Raw genomic sequence first — 18,914 nt, 5'->3', positions numbered from 1 at the left:
GACCAAGAGCTGTCAATAATCTGTCCGGAGTGTTGGACCTCCACTAGCCCTCCTCAGTTAATGATGAAATGATTTTGGTTACACTTGTGCAAATCTCCAGCAGGTAGAACAGTGGCTATTAGGTCAGAGTCCTGGACATATTCAGGGTACTCCTAGCATATATTTATCTAGATTTTGTGGTTGGTTAGCTTGGTTTCTGGAAAATTAATCTCAATAAAAAGTATAATCGTCAATGTCAGCCTTTAAAGAAATAAAGATGTTCATGAAATTTGAAATACTTCTGAAAATTTGCCCATAAAATTAAATACAAGATAACTGAAAAACAGCTAACCAACTTGCATTTTGTAGTAATTAAGTATGATCAACTATTGTAATTAGGACCGTTTGGTCCTTGCTTTTTAGTGTGGTATTTGCTTTCATGCTGTGTTCTCTGCTTAGCAGCTTTCGAGTCAAACAGCAGTTGTTAAGCTCGTGCCAAAGTCGCACTGTTTCAAGGTCATTAATAGAAGGTCATTAGGTGACTAGACAACATTTTGACACATGGCTGATAGGAGCTTTGGTAGCAAACGCACATCTCGGAGAAGGAAGAGCAGAAACTGGTGGCCTCCACTCTATTGATAGAACAGACTTTCAGAGGTAAGAGATGGTTTTCTGTGAAAAACCTAAGTTTGGAATTGGCATTTTGCAGTAAGTCTTCTCCTGGACCAAGAAGGGGCACTGCAGCATGTTTTCATCTAGAGAACAGGTCATGATGCTCAGAGAAAGTGAAGTCAGAGTTTTCAATATGAGGCATCACGTGTGTAAGGGAGCAATTGGTTCATTGCTCTCTGTTCCACTCTCATGAGGACCAGCAGGTTTTGTATATTAAACAGTTAACTGATCAATGAAAAGGAATGATTGATTATGTACTTTTAGATACCTCATTTGGTATTAGGCACTCCATGGTCTCATTCCCTTAATTTTGACCAATTGTGGTTATGACCTCTGCAGCCACGGTTCTCAGGTAAGTTTACAGTAAGAGGTATGGATTCCCTTCTACTGAGTGGGCGAATTAGATATCGTCTGGTATCCTGAGGTACAAGTGACATTGTTTCCACACTGGCATATCTTGCAAAGCCCGTCATTGAGATCCATAGGCTATACAGCCGCCTTCGAGTGTTGATTGCTTTTCTCTCTTGGAAGCTTGCAAAGCACCTTTGGTTTTCAGAAAGGAGGCTTGCAGGCCAGTTCCTGCTCAATCCTCCAAGTCCCGTGCCCAAAGCATGTAGTGTCTTCTGCAGCAGGGCTTACCATCAAGTTCTGTGAGGCAGCCACAGGCAATGGCTAAGGCCTGTATGGTTTCTTCCCCACACTTCTTACATCTTACCCTGCACTGCGGAACAGTGAAGGGAGGCGTCCGTGTCTTGGCACTTAGGCTTCCTTAGTCTTCAGTTGTTGGAGGAACGATTACTACTTTCTTCTCTCTCCAACCACTCCCCCATGTAGTTGGTATAAATACAGTACTCATGTATGCATTATCAAAAAAATAAAAATAAAAACAAATTCTTAATGTAAACTTTAGAAAAACATGGAACTACCAAAGGGATGGATAGTTGTACTTTTTATTTTTGTTTGTTTTCACTTCAGTTTCCGCTGGGGAAGAAATCAGTCTGAGTCTGAATAAGTAAAACACAAGGACCAGACTTACCATGATTAGTAAGAAGTTCAGGTTTCCCCTTTTATTTGTCCTTGCAGAGAGACCCAGCCAGCACAGAGTATGCTCCGGTAACAAATGGGAGTCTGGCCAGTCAGTGATCTTTGCATTAGCATTCTAATAACCAGAGGCCAATGCACCATGGTGCCGTGTCAGAACTAATTTATGAAACTGGGTCCACAGGCTCATTAAAGTGGTCACAATTCAGTGGCTGCCCAGTAAAATTAGACTACAGTTTCATTCTCATAACTGTGAATATTTTAACATACTATTAAGGACATATTTCAAGTGTTAAAACCAGCTTTGATTCTAGGGATGGAAAAACAAGATTAGGAAGCCATTTGCTTTTGCAGTATAAAATTGTTTTTACTCTCAGCTTTTGGCTTGATTTGCTCAAAATTTTAGAGCACAGAGTAACTATACTTAGAATTTGCAAGAACACTGCTTTTTTTTTTTTTTTTTTCACTAATAGTAACAAGCACTTCTATGCAGCCCAGCTTCTGAACGTTAAGGTCATAAACTCATCTGGCTAGACAGGCTTAGACAGCACTGCGGGGAATCCAGAGTGCTTCTAACAGAGGTTCTTCCCAAATCTCCCTGCAGCCCCCACTTGCTCACATTCCCACCCTCTCTATAGTACCAGAGCACTCCAACTCAAGAGTAAGTTGCTCTGCAGGCTGCCTTCCACACACTGGCCTTTAGTGGCCAAGAGCAACGAGATGCAGTAAGCTCAAGGTAATTCTGTTAGTCCAGTGCAGTCTCTTTCAAGGCTAACCCTAAGATAGTCATCTCTCTATGCTGGGGCACGGTATGTCCTTTTCTCCTAGTTGAATGCTTTGAACATGGGGTGTGCCCAGTAATAAAGACATTTGTAGCAAATAGAGCTAATGATGTCGATATCCTGGTATCTGAAACAGCTAAGTATATAAAGGGAGAATAATAATCCCGGCTCTATTTATTTTGTGGTATTCTCTGGATCAAAACTAATAATGACACAAAAGAAAGGCTCTTTAACAGAATGAGGCTTATGCTTGGGTACTATATGCTTATATTCATTCCCTTGTCAAACATAACAGACTGTTTTCTTTATCTCCTGAGTCTTCATTTAAATGAATGGTAATGAGTCCTTAAATCTTCTGAACGTGAACAACAGAACACTCCGCATGACTGCCCTTGGCCCTCTGTATGCCATAGCTGAATTAGTTAGATATTTATTTAAGTATAGGAAAGAGGAGGGAAATAACTCTCAGAAGAAAGATTTTCTTTTTAAGTAACTCCCCAGAAAAAGCACTGTTGTTAATTCAGAAGGCATCGTCAATTTGAATGTCCTGGTAGACTAGGTATGTCTCCTACATGGTATATATACATTTTATATATATATATATATATATATATATATATATATATATATATATATATATATATATATATATATGAGAGAGAGAGAGAGAGAGAAGGGTTATTAGGAATTGGAAGTTTACTACAGGAGTCAAAATAATGCATGATTTAAACAATGATGTTAACCTTTAAAATTAGAATGTTTCAAATTGAATCTTTGGCAAATAAATAAATCTCAATTTGTCAAAGTATCTCACAAACCTGGAATGTCAGGTATATTTTACTAAATATGAACAACTGTATTGTTCCAAAATATTCTAGAACCGTACATGTGAGTGATACATGAGGGAATATACTTCATTTTATTCTTCTCAGGAGTTTATCTGTTAATGTGCTGGCAACTATTCAAGAAAATATAAAATATACAAAATAGCACTTTTCTAGCCTATTTTAAACTCAGTAGTTAATTTGGAAACTTAATTGCATCATCAAAACACCACTCAGGTCACTATCACTTTAACGAATGCGCTGATATACTTTGCTTGGAGCCATAGGTTCCAAACAAAACCTGCCTTCTGGTTTCTACACACCACATTAGCAATACAACAACTGAGCAGTCACTGGGCAAAAGCACTGCAGGAACCGAGGAGCAGAGCTTGGTGAAATGATGACAGCTCCCGGAAGTTCAAAGTCAAAGGGCACAAACAGTGGTAATCTCTGTGATGAGAATAAGGAAGTTAAGTTGGGGCTCAAAGGTGCAATTGCACGTGTTGGGGAATCGTCTCAGTATCAGACTCACGAAGGACGGGAGAAGTGACAGGAGTCCTCTGCGAGGGGTTACAGATGGATGCGTGTCCCTACTTTGTGTGTGTGTGGTTTTTTTTTTTTGTTTTTTTTTTTGTTTTTTCCTTTTGAGAAAGACACTTCAGAATAAGATCTGTCTCATTTGCCTCAGTAAAAGTTAGTTCCAGCTCACTGACTCTTCGTCGTTTTGCACCTTTACCTCCGTTTCTGCCATGGTATCATGCATGGTTTTGCTTATTTAGTTCAAATAAAAAGTGGAATTTTAAGAATGGTTTACATGTGTTACAATTCAGTTTACTGTTGGGAGGTATGCTTGTAACTAGACCAACGATATATTTTTATGGTGTTTGAACCTGAGGCTTAATAAATATAATTTTAGAATATATCTTTACTTTGTCAGGTTTTCATGTTACTTTGAATTAGTAAAATCAATATTTAAATCAAAATTACATTGAAATAGGGCACATCTACTCTATTGGGCATTTTGTAATTGCTTATAAAATTCACCTAATGAAAAAGTGCTGTAACACCCCATTTCTAGGTGAGAGCAAGCTGTGCTTCCCTATTTCCTAAAAACAAGAACAGCTTTCTTTCTCTTCTGTTTCCTCTCTATGACTGGGAGGGGTTGACAGAAAGGCTATCCACAAGAGTGTGTGAAGTGTACCCACACTGGCCTCATCAGCGCTAACACACACAAAAGGTTACCTGATTTTACTGCTATTTTCCAGGAGGATATGATTTTAATAGCTAGAAAATCAGGCTATGTCACCCAATGATTATCATTTATGTACTTATACCCAATGACTAGAAACTGAACTATTAATTGGGAGATATGCCAAAACAATTTGCTGATAATTATTTAAGGTACATCCTGTCTAAATGGTAATTACAATGAATATAGTCTAACATAAAAATCACAAACTCACAGAAATCATTATGTGTGGCTTTACTTTTCTTTCTTTCTTTTCTTTTTTCTTTTTTTAATTTTTTTATTTTAAAAGTTTATCTATGACTGAAATATGTGGCTGTAAAACATGAACCCTGTAGATGACAATGTCTCATTATAAGATGTCAGACCAGCTGAGAACAGTTCTAAATATTAGTAGGAAATCTATAAAGCCGGAGCCTAAGAAATGTCCTTTTCTGTTGTCTATGTATAGGCATTTCACTCAAACATCCCTAGTTCAGCAGAGTGGATACAAATTGAAGTTAATTTGCCTTTCATTTACTCTGCTTGTTTGTACCTTACACATTGCCAGGCAAGCAGCAGGTCTGTGCAACAATACCACAATGCCATTTGCTCCTTCAGGACAATAGCTTGTAATACTTAGGAATTTGAGCATTGACTTCCCACAAAGCTTGGTTATTCGCATAACATCATTAAATCTTCTATCTCTAACGATCATTTCAAGGAAAGGCTGGTTTCTTTATCCTCTACCAATGCACTCTCTTCATAATGATTAGCTGAGATGCTGGTCTCTGTCCAATAAATCCAAACTTTAGGTGAGGGTCAATGGAGCACTGCAAATATACACATTTGCACACGTAAATATAAGTCTGATGTATTTGAAGGAGAATCCTGCATTTAAGCACTGTTTTTTGCTGAGAAGAAACTAAGGACTCATGCACTTTTCTAATTTTAAAAGATATTATTTTATTCTTTTACGTCTATGGGTGCTTTGGAAGCACATTGTGGCCAGGTCGCGTGCATGCTCGAGGCCCATGGAAGTCAGAAGAGGACATCAGATCCCCAGGGACTGATGTTATAGGTTGAGCTGCCATTGGGCGATAGGAATTCAACCCTGGGACCTCTGCAAAACAGCGAGTGCTCTTAGCTGCGGAGCCAACTCTCTTGCCCCTCATGTCATTTTCATTACCTTTGATGGGAAGCTAATAATGTCTGCAAGTACATATTTAACAGCCTGTCATGGAAGGCTTTCTCTGGTTTTAATATATTGTCAACTCCTATTTTCACAACCACTGACAGCACATTATAAAAAAAAATTAAGTATACTGACAATATTTTTCACTGACAGCCTTGTCTCATATTTTTATTTACTTATGAGGATAATTTCACATTCTCATTTTGTAAGTCACGATATCTAAAATAGAACAACACAGTAAATATCATTATATTTTCAAAGACAGGCCACCTCTGCCATCATCACAGTCTTCACATATTTTTCCAACTATAGCACATGTGAAAAATTAAAAACAGCCTCGACATTCGCAGTACCTTATTGTAAATCACACAAGAGTCATTTCCCGTTTGATTTATTCTCAGCTAAGCATAATATATTATAGCCAACTCAAATCAAATCTGAAGTTTTAACTAGAGTCTCAAATGCTTTCTCAGGCTCAATAATACACCCCCGACGAATGACTCTTTCCATGCCACCTACCTCTTCACCAGCTTCCAGCTGCTGCTGATCCACTTGTTCACCAAACCCTGGTGGTTCTGAACCAGATGTATAGCAACATATAAATATTGTCACTGTTATTCTAAACTTAAAAAATATTAGTTATTCACTACCTACCATAAAATATATAAAATATTTGTTACTAAGAATAATACTGTCATGTTAATCCATGTTCTCTATAAAATCTTTATCAAACCTATGATTTGATATCAAAGTTCTTCATGGTCTCCCAGACCTACCCTTTGAGAGGTAATCCTTTGATGAATCCATGGCTTGCCTGTAAATCCCTTTAGTTAATCAGATCGCATACAATTTATTCTTACTTTAGTTCTTCTATTTTCACCTTAAGTTAGATAAAATATTGATGTTGTCAGTGTTTTTCAGTGACATTGTTTTGTTTGTGCTGTGATTCTAGAGCTCCTCAACAGAGCCATGCTGTTGCCTGCAGCTCTTACTCCCTCTCCACTCCTCTTTATATCTCCTACTGTAGATTATGCCTTGGCTCAAGGCATTTATCCTATTGCCCATGAGTGTATCTCTCTGAACACAATTTTCCAAGTCATATGTTACACATATGCAATAATTAATTTTTTTAGAAAGCTGATGTGATTTATTTAACTTTTAATCTTAAATACAAGCACAAAATTATATCCACCAAGAGGCATTGCAACTTTTTTAAAAAGCCATTATTTGTACAATGTTACTAGGACAAGGAAGATTCGGTTCAACTCAATTTGCTTTTAAAGGTTAAAAGAAAAAACCATGAAATGTGCTGCAATAATTTCTTTAGGAGCACAGTCCTCACATGTATCAATTTTAAACATTATATTTCATTTAAAGCTGGAAAATTATTTCCAGAGTAGCTTCACTAGTTTATAGCTGTGCATACACTGTTTATACATTCCAGTTACTGCTAACCCTGCATAGCTCTTGATATCGTCGGTCTAGGAAATATGAACTCAATACTCATATTGTTTTTTAACTTAGATCTGCCATTAGGCCTACCGCTGCTGATGAAAATGAGGGATTGTTATTTGTTTATTCATCACATTTCCATTTAGTGGAGTTACTAATTGCTTTTGGTTTTGACAAATTTATTTTTGGTGTTTTGACTCATTTGTCCTGTGATGAAGAGACATCATGTATTCAAAACACAAATCCTTTGTCATGGGCTCTTAGTTTTTTTATGCTGTCTTTATGTGACTTTTGATAAGAAAAATGCCAATTTAATGTAATAGAATTCATAAATATTATATTTTAAGGCCATACATTTATAGATATTATATGTTTAATATCTGATTTAAGATCATCATTCCATATTTTAAGCTCTTCAATGCATTCTCATATCTGTGCCATTTAAATTTTAAATATTTTACTTTTTTATAATTAAATGTTATCTTTATTATAGTGGAAAGTAGGGATTCAACTTTATAATCAGCCCTTTAAGTACCTAACTATTATAACCGTACTCATTAAAAGTCTATCATGGTGACAAATTATAGAAAACATTGGAGGCTGATTCAGGGGTACCATGACTTTGAGAATACCCTGAACTACAGAAAACTTTCTCTAAAGCTCAACTTTATGATTTCTTAAAAGTTTAACACTTCATATTGGAGAGAGGGCTCATTGATTAAGAGTGCCAGAGGTCTTCCAGAGGCCATGAGTTTAATCCCCAGTAACCACATGATGGCTAACAACCATCTATACTGTGATCTGACGCGTTCTTCTAGCAGTCAGGTACACATGCAGCTGAAGCACTCGTATACATCAAAGAAATAAGTAAATCTTAAAAAAATGTTTAGCATTCCTTTTTTTTTTTTTTTTGATATTTTTTTTCTGTTTGGATTTCTTTTTTAAAATTTTAATATATTATAATTTATTCAGATTATAGCCCCGTTGTTATCCCCTCACTTGTATCTTCCTAGTCCCACTGTCCCTCCCTCTTCTGCCCTATTCCCCTCTCCTAGACCTCTGACAGAAGGGGACCTCTTCCCCCACAATATTACCACAGCCTATCAGGGCTCATCTGGACAGCCTGCTTCCCCTTCCTCTGTGTGCTTCCACCAAAAGGAAGTGATCAAAGAGAGGACACCAGACTTCATTTCAGAGGTGGTCCCCACTCACCCTACAACCGTGGAGAATGAGCTGTCCATAGGTAGAGCTGAACAGGGCATCTGAGTTCGCTGCATGCATCATCTTTTGTTGTTGTAACAGTTTGTGCTGGAAAATTTTAGCTTCTTTTTAGTTTCTGGTAATAAAATCCAGACGAGCAACAATCTAGACTTTTTATGCATGTGTGACAATTCCCACAAAGTGTCTCATGGGAGGGAGTTTCCATACATTTTAGAGTGAATAACATACAAGATGTGTGTAAGAAGGGATAGAGGCATGTCTTAGCCCATAAATCATCTACCACACAAACATGAACAACTGGGTTCGAATCCACAGGACCACATAAAAGGACTGGGAAGTAGGTTTGTTTCCAGAATTCCAGCATTAATGTGAAGGTAGAGACAGATCCATGATGCTCAGCGAAGCCAGAAAGCCTTCTCTAACTGATGGGCTTCATGTTTAGTCAGAGACCCTGTCTCAAAAAACAAAGGTGAGATCAAGGGAAAGCACCAGTTGTTGACCCAGGGTTCCCATATATGCGCCCACTTGGCCTCCTGCCTACGTGCTCGTGTGGAAGTTCAGGAACACATGCAAGCGCCATAGACAAAACATCACATAGAGACACACAATATAAGTTAATAAATAAAATTGCAAATGGATTTACAAAGTAAATAAAAAACTCTGAGATATAATACTTGCAAATTGTTTGTCAATAGCTACATTAAACAATGCTATTTTATATTTTCAGATATTAACATGGCAGGGGAACCCAAACCATACAGACCAAAGCCTGGAAACAAGAGGCCCCTGTCTGCACTTTACAGGTAAGTAAGAAATACCATCCCATTACATGTATAAAAGTTTTGCCATTTTATGAGACAATAATCATATGCAAACAATTAACTCATTTAAAACAACACTCTTTGCTCTTAAATTCTGGTTCTCTCTCTCTCTCTCTCTCTCTCTCTCTCTCTCTCTCTCTCTCTCTCTCTCTCTCTCTCTCTCAAACACACACACACACACACACACACACACACACACAAATTGAAAGGGATAGCAGATGCTTAATATTCTCATATATTCTTTTTTTAAAATATTTATTATTTACTTTAAATGTACATCCGGTGTTTGACCCTGGATGAATGTCTGTGTGAGGGAATCTGTCCACTGAAACTTGAGATACAGTTGTGAGCTGCCACGTGGGTGCTGGGAATTGAACCCCATGTCCTGGAAGAGCAGCCGATGCTCTTAACCACTGAGCCATCTCTTCAGCCTCCCTCACATATTCTTATATACCTGCCAATTGTGTTCTGTTGCTATAACAAAAATGTTTGCGAGAAACAACTTATAAGAAGACATACTTCATCTCAGCCCATGTTGTGAACATTTCCGTACACAGTTACTTGGCTGGATTGCTCTTGGGTTGATCATGAGACAGTTTGCTTTTGAGAAAGGGCAGGGAAGAACACAGCTGTCTACTCCGTGGAATACAGGAACTAGGTGACAACAAAGGAATCAAAGTACGGCTTGGCTTCCAGAAGCATACTTTGAGTGGTTTACTTCCTCCAACTGGACCTGCATTCTATTAGCCCACTCAGTATGAACGCAGTAGATTTATTCAGTCAGCATCCTCATGACCCCATCCCATCGACAACAGTACCATCAGCTAGGAACAAAGGGTTCAACGCGCAAGCTTTTGAAAGAGTCGTTCATATTCCAGCCTCAGTAGTGAACATTCCGCGAAGCTAGACAGATTGCTCAGTGGTAAGGAACGCTTGCAGCTTTTCCCGAGATGAGTCGTGCTGCCAGGACCACGAATTGTCTGCACTGCGGACCATCTCCTAAGTGTACTGCGCTGTCTGCATGCTACTTGGTGTGCTTTTATTTCAGTACTCTGTGATAGACCAAGAACTTGAAGTGGCATTTCATAGTGGTTTGCATCAGGTCAGGGTATCAGTGAGCATGATACCAGCAGTCAAGCCCATATCAGCAGACATCGCGCTCCAGTTTTCCTCCAAGTTTAAATTGATCGAGCCTGTTTTGTTAAACCGTCTGAGATCATCTCACGTCTTTTTCTCTCTCAGAAAGACAAACATAGTTCTCTCGTCTAAACAATCCAATCCCTTTAGTGTCTGTCTCACTTAAGGATTTTATTACTGTGCAGAGACACCATGACCACAGACAACTCTTAAACAGGAAAACATTTAATTGGAGCTGACTTACAGGTTAGATGTCCATTTTCCTCATGTGGGAAGCGGTGGAGGGGGGCGGGGGAGAGGGGTACGGGGGCCAGCAGATAGACACGGTGCTGGAAAAGGAGATGAGAGTACTACATCGGAATCAGCAGGGATCAGGAAGAGAGTGAAACGCTGGGCCTGGCTGCGCATTTGAACCTCCAAAGCCCACGCCCAGTGACACTTTCTCCAACACTGCCACTCCTACTTCAACAGGGCACTTCTCCTATCCTTTCAAATAGTGGCACTCCCAATGAGCCCATGGGGACCATTTTTATTCATTGTACTAAGGTTAGTGGTTATAATTTTTCATCCTATTTTTCTCTCCTATTTCTGTATCAGTTCATCAGTGTCTATACTTATTTTCAAAGTATATTCTATTCAGACCTTGATTGCTCTGTATGTATTCTTATTAACAAATGTAAAATGTGGTTGGTCTAGGAAAGAAGACAACTGTGACGTTACAGAACTTTCAAGGGTTTTGTTTGGTTGGTTGTTGCTGTTTTTGTTTTGTTTTAACAGCCACTTTTTAAGCCTGCTCTGCAGTTAAGCCATATGACCCACTTCGTGTACTTTTACACTTTCTTTTTTAACTTTAAGTGCTGACTTTGCATCTGTCTCTGTAAAATTCACTTCAGTTAGATTTAGCAAGTAGTTCCGGGCTATTGAGATCTCTATCATCCAATTTATTGGTACTCTCCCAGATATGTTTCATCACTCAGTGAGTATCCACAGCGAAAGAGCTAAAAGAAGTGTTGAGCAAGGCTTCCTCTTTCGTGGATATCATTTCCTTAGGAGCGAATTAAGCAATGTGTTATCAGATAGGCTGCGTTCTGATAAGCGGTATAAAGGAGAGCTCATCAGAAGGTCCAGTGCTGTCCTCTTGACTGCGTTCTCTAACCGAAAGCAGACATACAGTCTCGTTTCCCAAACTAAAAGACAAAGGTTATAAGCAGATTTCAAGGAAGGTCCTATTTACATTGAAGATCCTATAGCCACTGTGGGGGGAAAAAAAAAGTAATGTATTTATCTTCTTATTTTGGATGCTTCAATGTACTCAATCCGAAAATCAGTAAATAAAGATATCCAATCTAAGTAAAATATTTTATACAGAACAAGAAGCAACAAGAATAAATGCTGATAATTGGCCCTTAAGTAATTTTCATTGACAGGAACAAGCAGGGATATAATCATTAACCAAATAAATGGCAGTTTTTTCACCTTGTTTGAGGCAAAACTAAGCAATGCAAACTATTTCTGGTTGGTTTCATTTTAGTTGTGTGCACAGGTATCTGTTGCTAATGAAGAGTCTTGAAAGTCATGTACTCGGTTATTAACAAACAAACTGGCGTGCTTTTTTCTTCTTTCTTCTCTCATCTGTAGGACGGTATTACTTTTCATATTTTCTATGTTCTTAGGTTGTTTTGATTTCCTTATGGAGCTGAAAGCTCATGACAAGACACTAATGTCTTTTTGCTATTTTTCTACTACCAAGTTATATTCAGTTATAAACTAAAAAAAGATTTAGAAACAAGTTTTGCTTAAATATGCTGTACTATAAATAAATTACAATCAGTGGGAAAAAAGTGTTCATTTGTCCTAGCTTTATCAGTTTAAGAAAATGAAGTTGAGGTAAATGGAAATTGACATCAGTAACAAAGAGAACAAAAACGAATAGATGTACAGCCGAAAAAGCCCCGCCTTCTTTTACATATTTTCTCATTCTTACACAGGTTTAAAAGTAGTTTACTTTTATAGGGAAAATGTTTCCACATCCATTATTCATACATTCAGCACACAACTCCTGCAGGCTGAGATTATACATATTGCTGTATAAAGAAAAAATCTAAGTTTTGAAAAGAACAGTATATTTTTTTTCAATGTAAGGTAGCAAGATTAGTAACTGAAGTCTGGTCATCAGCTTCTAAGTCTCGTGACTTGGTCACTAGAACATAGCATCTAACATTCACTCACCTTCTAGCACATTATCAAAAGAAAATTGTACAAAACCTGGCTTTCAAGTCACCTGCACCAATAACCAGTCATATCTCTGCCTGTGACTATCACGCCAGCAGCTGAAAGAGCAAGGATGGCATACTAGACACATCATAATATTTGGCATCTGCTTGTGCAATAGGAAGATCTTAGCTGCAAGTTATCTAGCACACTGCTTCCAATGTTTCCTTCCTTCCTTCCTTCCTTCCTTCCTTCCTTTTTTCTTGTTTTCTTCTATACTGACATTGCAGTCAGGAACCTTCACATGTTGTACCACTTAGCTATACAGCTTTCTCTATTTTATTTTGTTTTACTTTGAGACCACAGTAGATAAGTTGTCCAAGCCAGCCTTGGACTCACACTACAACACATGTCAGGTTTTGAATTTGTGATCCTCCTTCTTCAGTGTTCTAGTAACCTAGAATAACACACACTCATATCATGAAGCCAAGCTGCAATTTTCTTGAGGGTAAAAGATTCTGTAGGTGAGATGGAATAATTTGCTTCATTCAGAAGAGGCCGTGTCGGTTTGGAATGGCCCAGTCTATGTTTCCCAGTGTTTGGAGCTTTGCGCCTACTTCTTTAACCTCCTTGAAATAGCATAGGTCCACCTGTTCAACCCGCTGCTAATGCATGTGCTTTAAAACATCTACAGAACACTTCTTTACTATGATTACAGGGCTTTAAACTATTGCATCTCTGTAACTATGCCCTGAAGGAGAGATAAACATATATTTTTTGTTGTTGTTGTTTAGATCACAAGTGGAGGGTGAGAAAGAAACTTGTGAGAAAGCAGGTGATGTTTATCCTCTTAGAAGTCGAACCACCATGTGGAGGGAAATTGGTTATTAAACAGCTGAAAAACATCTGTGAGCAAATTTTGAGAGGAGGTATAAATGTGAGCCAAAAACAAGAGGTGGGGCCTTTGGAGACTAGGGATAGTTTTGGCTGTTCATCTCTCCCCTTCAAGACACTCCTAGAGAGAACCGCTGGAGGCTCCAGGCTCCGGTTGATGTTCCGGGTTCTGGTTGCTCCAGGTTCTCACAAAAATAAATAAATAAATTAAGTAATTAATTAATTTAAAAAATCCTGCTGATTATACCAGGAGAATCATTCCCTGGAACTGATATCCTTACAGTTTCATTATTGTATTCTTTAATTTCCTTTTCCTATTGTTTAGGTTAGTCAGGTTATAAGTGAGATACTCTCAGTTAATAAGTTCATAATAAAATATATTTGCTAAGAAAATTGAGCCTACATTGCTCCTTTGGGGCCCGTGGCTGATCCACGGTAGCATCTTCTTCACCGCCCACCCCCACTGCCCATTTTGTCATTCATTGTCTTCAGCCACATTCTTCTCTTCCCACTAAAGGCCCACTGACACAGGGTGGTGTTTTGTATCTCATTTTCAGAGAGGTTTTCAATTCGGTCATGCAACTTTCATTAGCACCTGCTGTATGCTTAAGTTACACGGTAAAAAAATAGTAGATCAAAAAACAAATTATGAGACTTAAAATAACCTTACTGTAGGATGCAGACACAGAGGAGGACAACCCAGGTCCTTGCATGCCCTCTGGAAGAAGATAAGTGAAAGCATTCTGCCTCATATCTGAGTCTGCCTAAGTGGAAGGAAATGAAATCTCTAGAAATCAGAAGGAAAAGAGGATGCTTGAGCTGGCTTCTAAACAAGTAAGGACTTCATATAAAAGTGAAGTCATAATGAGCAAAGAAAACATTCAAGGGCAGAAGCACAGAAGAGAAAAAGGAGTATTCCACAGTGAGAGCTCGTACAGTTAACTTGGAGGGGACCAAGGACATTATGTGGTGGGCGCTGTAAATACCTCTATACATGATATTAATATTAGACTTTTATTCTGTGGACAACAAGGGATATTTTGAATATTTAACTGGTTGTAAATGAGGTGTTAGGGAGGGAGAAATGCCCAGGATTTCTAGCTTAAGCAAACAGGGAGAAATCAGAGGAGTGAGACAGAAGAAACAGGAACGACATGATAAGCACTGAAAGCTCAGATGTAAAGTCTGTACAAAGGAGAAAAATTAAATGATTCTCTATGAACGTGAACTCATAGAGACAGGCAATTCATTAAAATAGCCCTTGAAATAAAAAATGTCTCCCATTAGAGCCCAGTTGTAAATGAAATATAATTAATCATTTCTGAATATTTCATAAATATTGGACCTATTCCTAATCATGAATAGCTCATCCATTCTGCAGGGAAAATACTGTAATTTTTAATAAATTGCTCCTGCAAATCTTCTGTGCACACTGCAAACTATCTATGGTGCTCTGAAATGATTATTCTCCCCTAAGAAGTAAGTTTTCTAACATGCTAAGTTCCAATTAATGCTAAATAATCAGTAAATGACAATTATTATTTGACTGTTTTGCTTCTGCTTGTAAAGCAGACAGGCCTTTCCTCTCTGGCTTTTATAAAAACAACAAATATACCAAAAGATAAAGGGATGTTCATTGGAGATAAACAAACACAGGCTTTTTAGTTAAGTAGTGGCAGCTTCCAAGAGAGAGAACAGAGCTAGAAAGAAGGATGACACATAAAGATTCATTTCATTAATTTCACAGAGAATATTAAGTGCCATTTTTTAAATATTGTGAGCATCACACATATCCTTTTGTACCAAGAAGACCTGACTACTCAAGACCCCAGGAAAAAATTCCTGACTTTTAAAATTGGAAAATGATAGTCTCTGGGTACCAGAATCATCTTTTTTTGGGCTATCCTCAATGGTACTGGAAGTCATGGATGTGGCAAAAGTTATTTTGTTGGTCAAAATCAGAGCCTGTCTAAGCAAAGTTACTATAGTAAAGTATCTGTGATGATTTATTTTTCATTCCATCAACATGAATTCTGTAATATTTCATAATGGTTCTGGAAAATTGCAAGGAAAAGAAACTCCCAGCAGTCAGAGAGTGCCTTCCAGGATCTTGACAATAGAAATTAAAGTTATGGGGCTTAAGTTCTCATTCATTGCTGAAATGAAACCAGTTTGTAAAAGATGTGCCCTGGACATCTTCAGCCTGTTGGCTTCCTCTGCCCACTGACCACCATGGAGCTTTTGATTGTTGTATTTGCTTTCTGACTTCTCTGAGAGTGTCAAGAAAAACACCCTCACGTGCCAAAGTCTATTCACTCTGTGGACCCTCCAGCTCCAGGAAAGACATCTTTCCATTCCTCTTTTTAGTTATGTAGACCCACTTGCAAGGCAGCCTTGGCTTTCCAGGTATAATGTGAGTAGGTAAGGGAAGTACTTTTCCCTATCCCTACATGTGTGCCTTCTATCCTAATTTAGACAGGACCTCAGCATTGGCAGGTATACCTGGTTTATTTCACACACACACACACACACACACATATGTACACACATATGTACACACATATATATATATACACATACATACATACATACATACATACATACATACATACATACATGTGTGCTGGGTCTGTGCATAAATTTCATAAGTACTCCTATACCTAAAAATTACTGACATATAGTTGCTAAAACTGTTAAGAGAAAGTACCAAAAAAGTGTTTACATTTAAAATTTAATAAATCTGAGTACTTCAGGATGAAGTCTCTCACACTAAGGTACTTTAGAACTTTTAGGACATTCCTTTAGGGATGTTGCCATGCTTTTCTAGCGGAACAGATTCCAAGCATGCAGTTTGATAGCTTAAAGCTAGGCCAATATTTGATGTGAGTAGTCTTGGTTCAGTGTTGGACAGCAGCTCCTTAGTAAACACAGTGTGACCAGCACTGTGAACTTCACCGCTCATTCCTCAGCTTCTTAGTTTCCTTAAAGGAGGATGTGCTTTTGAGCTTGGAATTTTTATGCATTATACAATGTTAACTATGCTCATTTTTATGATTATTCAAAGAAATCAGCTATATTACATATTATACTATATTTGCTTTAAAATGAATGAAAAATAATTAAAAATTAGAGCAGCTTTTAATTACACATTAAAAGTGTCTAATGTGCATTCAAAACATTAGAAGTCAGATTTATTTTACCAAAAGGCAATGCCACTGCAACAGAAATTGTAATCATCAGCATAAAATTGTGAATTCTAAAGAAACTAAAGGAAACCCAGTGAGGAAAAGGGACACTGGTGAGGGCACAGAACAGTGAACAGGAGCATTGGGCATAATGCTTGTGAAGGATGCTCATGAAAAACGCTCATCCCAAGCTGGGGATGGAGACCTCCAATGGGGAAGATCAGAGGCAGAAAGAGACAAACAAAATTATTTTAAGTGAACAGTTGGATGTGTTAATGTTGATAAACTTACAATCAATTAAATCAGTTAATGTATCCTATAGCTTCTCAAAGCAAAGGTTTTTTTTTAATTGATCTGTACCCTTACATCTTGTAGGTATTGTGTTATTTTAAAATTGTTTCTTTATTTCGTAAGATTGTACTGTAATTATATCACTTCCTCTTCCCTTCCTCATTCAATCCCTCCCGTATAAACCCCCTTGCCTTTTCCCCAATATATATCACCTCTTTCTTTATTAACTATTGTTACACACACACATAGACACACAGGCACAGACACACACACCTAAATACATAAGTTCAACAAGCTCAGTGTATAGAATGTTATATGTGTGCATGCTTTCAGAGCTGCCACTTGGTTATCTAAAGCAAAAGGTTGTTAATGCTTTTGCTTATGGTACATTTCTCATAATTTAATGCTAAGCAAGTGTAAGTTACGGACCTTTTCATTGAAAGTGCTCAAAGAAATGCTGACACAATACCAATAAAAATAGTCCTGCTGCAGGCAATTCTCTGCTACGTTAAAGAATGGCCTCTTTGCCATTTTCTGGTTACTGTACAGTACTTATTATTATCTTCCTTGCCATGGATAAGGACATGATAGTGACAGAGGGATTGCTGCATGCAATTCCTTAGCACAGAGGATCTGTGTAAGACCTTTGCCATTCATATTATTAAAAAACCCAGTATCTGTTTGTGCAGTTTGAGGCCAATTTTTAAGAATATGGAAGTAACAGCTCAGGAATTAAAGGGGAGGTAGGATCAGGACAAACATAATTATATGAAGAAAATGCACACAATTACAAAGGTTTACAGGCCTCTCTCCAGAGTCCAGCCTGACTTGGACCTAAGAAAAGAATCCCATATACTCAATCCCATCACAAAATTTAAACAATGTGAAAGATCAAGCTAGTATATCTTCTTTGAAACTGACCAGTCCTACAGAAATGTTTGCCAATAAAAATTATCTACATGAACCCCAGAACACAGAATTGAAAAGATAAAGGATTACGTGGGAGTATCAAATTTTACAAGATTCTTGGCAGGCAATGTTTAAAAAGGAGGGATAATAATTTGTCTAATTGTGTAGTAAAGGAAGGTACTCGACTATTTGAGAATTTACTTTTCTTTATTCTCTTTTCTGGCAGAAATGTATTGCATAGAGTTTTATCTAGTGTCATCATCTATAAATATAACAAATATCATCTAATATAGCAGGTATGTACTTGTATACACACACATACACACGAGAGAGAGAGAGAGAGAGAGAGAGAGAGAGAGAGAGAGAGAGAGAGAGAGAGAGAGAGAGAGAAGAGAGAGAGAGAGAGAAGAGAGGACAGTTAAAGTTGATAGTATTTTTCTCATTAAGTGTCATAACTAAGGAATCTATCACAAAGAAGCCAGTAAAGATTCCTTTATAACTCACTTAAGGCAATTTTTCCATCCTGTGACAGCCTCTGGCAAATTTACCACCTAATAGAATTCTCTCAATGGAGTTCTAGATGGTTGAAAATTCTGGGTCTCCTGAGTTGAAATTGCCCACCAGGTTGAATCCTTACAGAAGACATAAAAATTGGGATAACCACTTTATGGCTTGTTCACCTAGTCTTCAAATTTATAGAACACACAAGCATGCTTGAGTAGCTACACGTTTCACACAGCGGCCAATGAAACTGTACTTCATTCTTCTTCAAAGTGAAAACTTGGATGAACACATTGTTATCATGATGTAGAAGAGGATGGAATTTATATTGCATTCTCTTGGTCTGCAGGTGAGAAATAAGATAGAAGTTTCACTTTGCAGCCTGAAGATTATTTTAACTAGTTGTTTTCTCTCATACATGAAAATACATGGTCTTTTTTTTTTTTTAACCAAATCATTTAATCAAAAAAGACTCCTATATAGCCTTTAACACTGTGTGCTCCTGGCATTGAGATGTTAGATTTGTCCTTAGATTAAGGATACTGAGGTTCCAGTGCAGACAGGACACTGCATG

General features: G+C 37.8%; 1 protein-coding gene across 6 annotated transcripts in view; it reads left to right on the top strand.

Annotated features, from left to right (window-relative positions):
• Ralyl (RALY RNA binding protein like) overlaps nt 1-18,914 on the top strand; it is a 675,570-nt gene that overhangs the window by 509,494 nt on the left and 147,162 nt on the right. For all 6 annotated transcript variants that reach the window (XM_051139878.1, XM_051139880.1, XM_051139877.1 and 3 more), the window contains one exon: nt 9,119-9,194. In XM_051139878.1, coding sequence (XP_050995835.1) covers nt 9,119-9,194 — 76 coding nt within the window. The remainder of the gene's footprint in view (nt 1-9,118; nt 9,195-18,914) is intronic.

The sequence above is a fragment of the Acomys russatus genome, chromosome 31 (assembly GCF_903995435.1).
Source record: "Acomys russatus chromosome 31, mAcoRus1.1, whole genome shotgun sequence".
NCBI classification, from domain to species: domain Eukaryota; kingdom Metazoa; phylum Chordata; class Mammalia; order Rodentia; family Muridae; genus Acomys; species Acomys russatus.
Note: the sequence above shows the minus strand (reverse complement) of the source record. Positions and strands in the feature narration are given on the sequence as shown.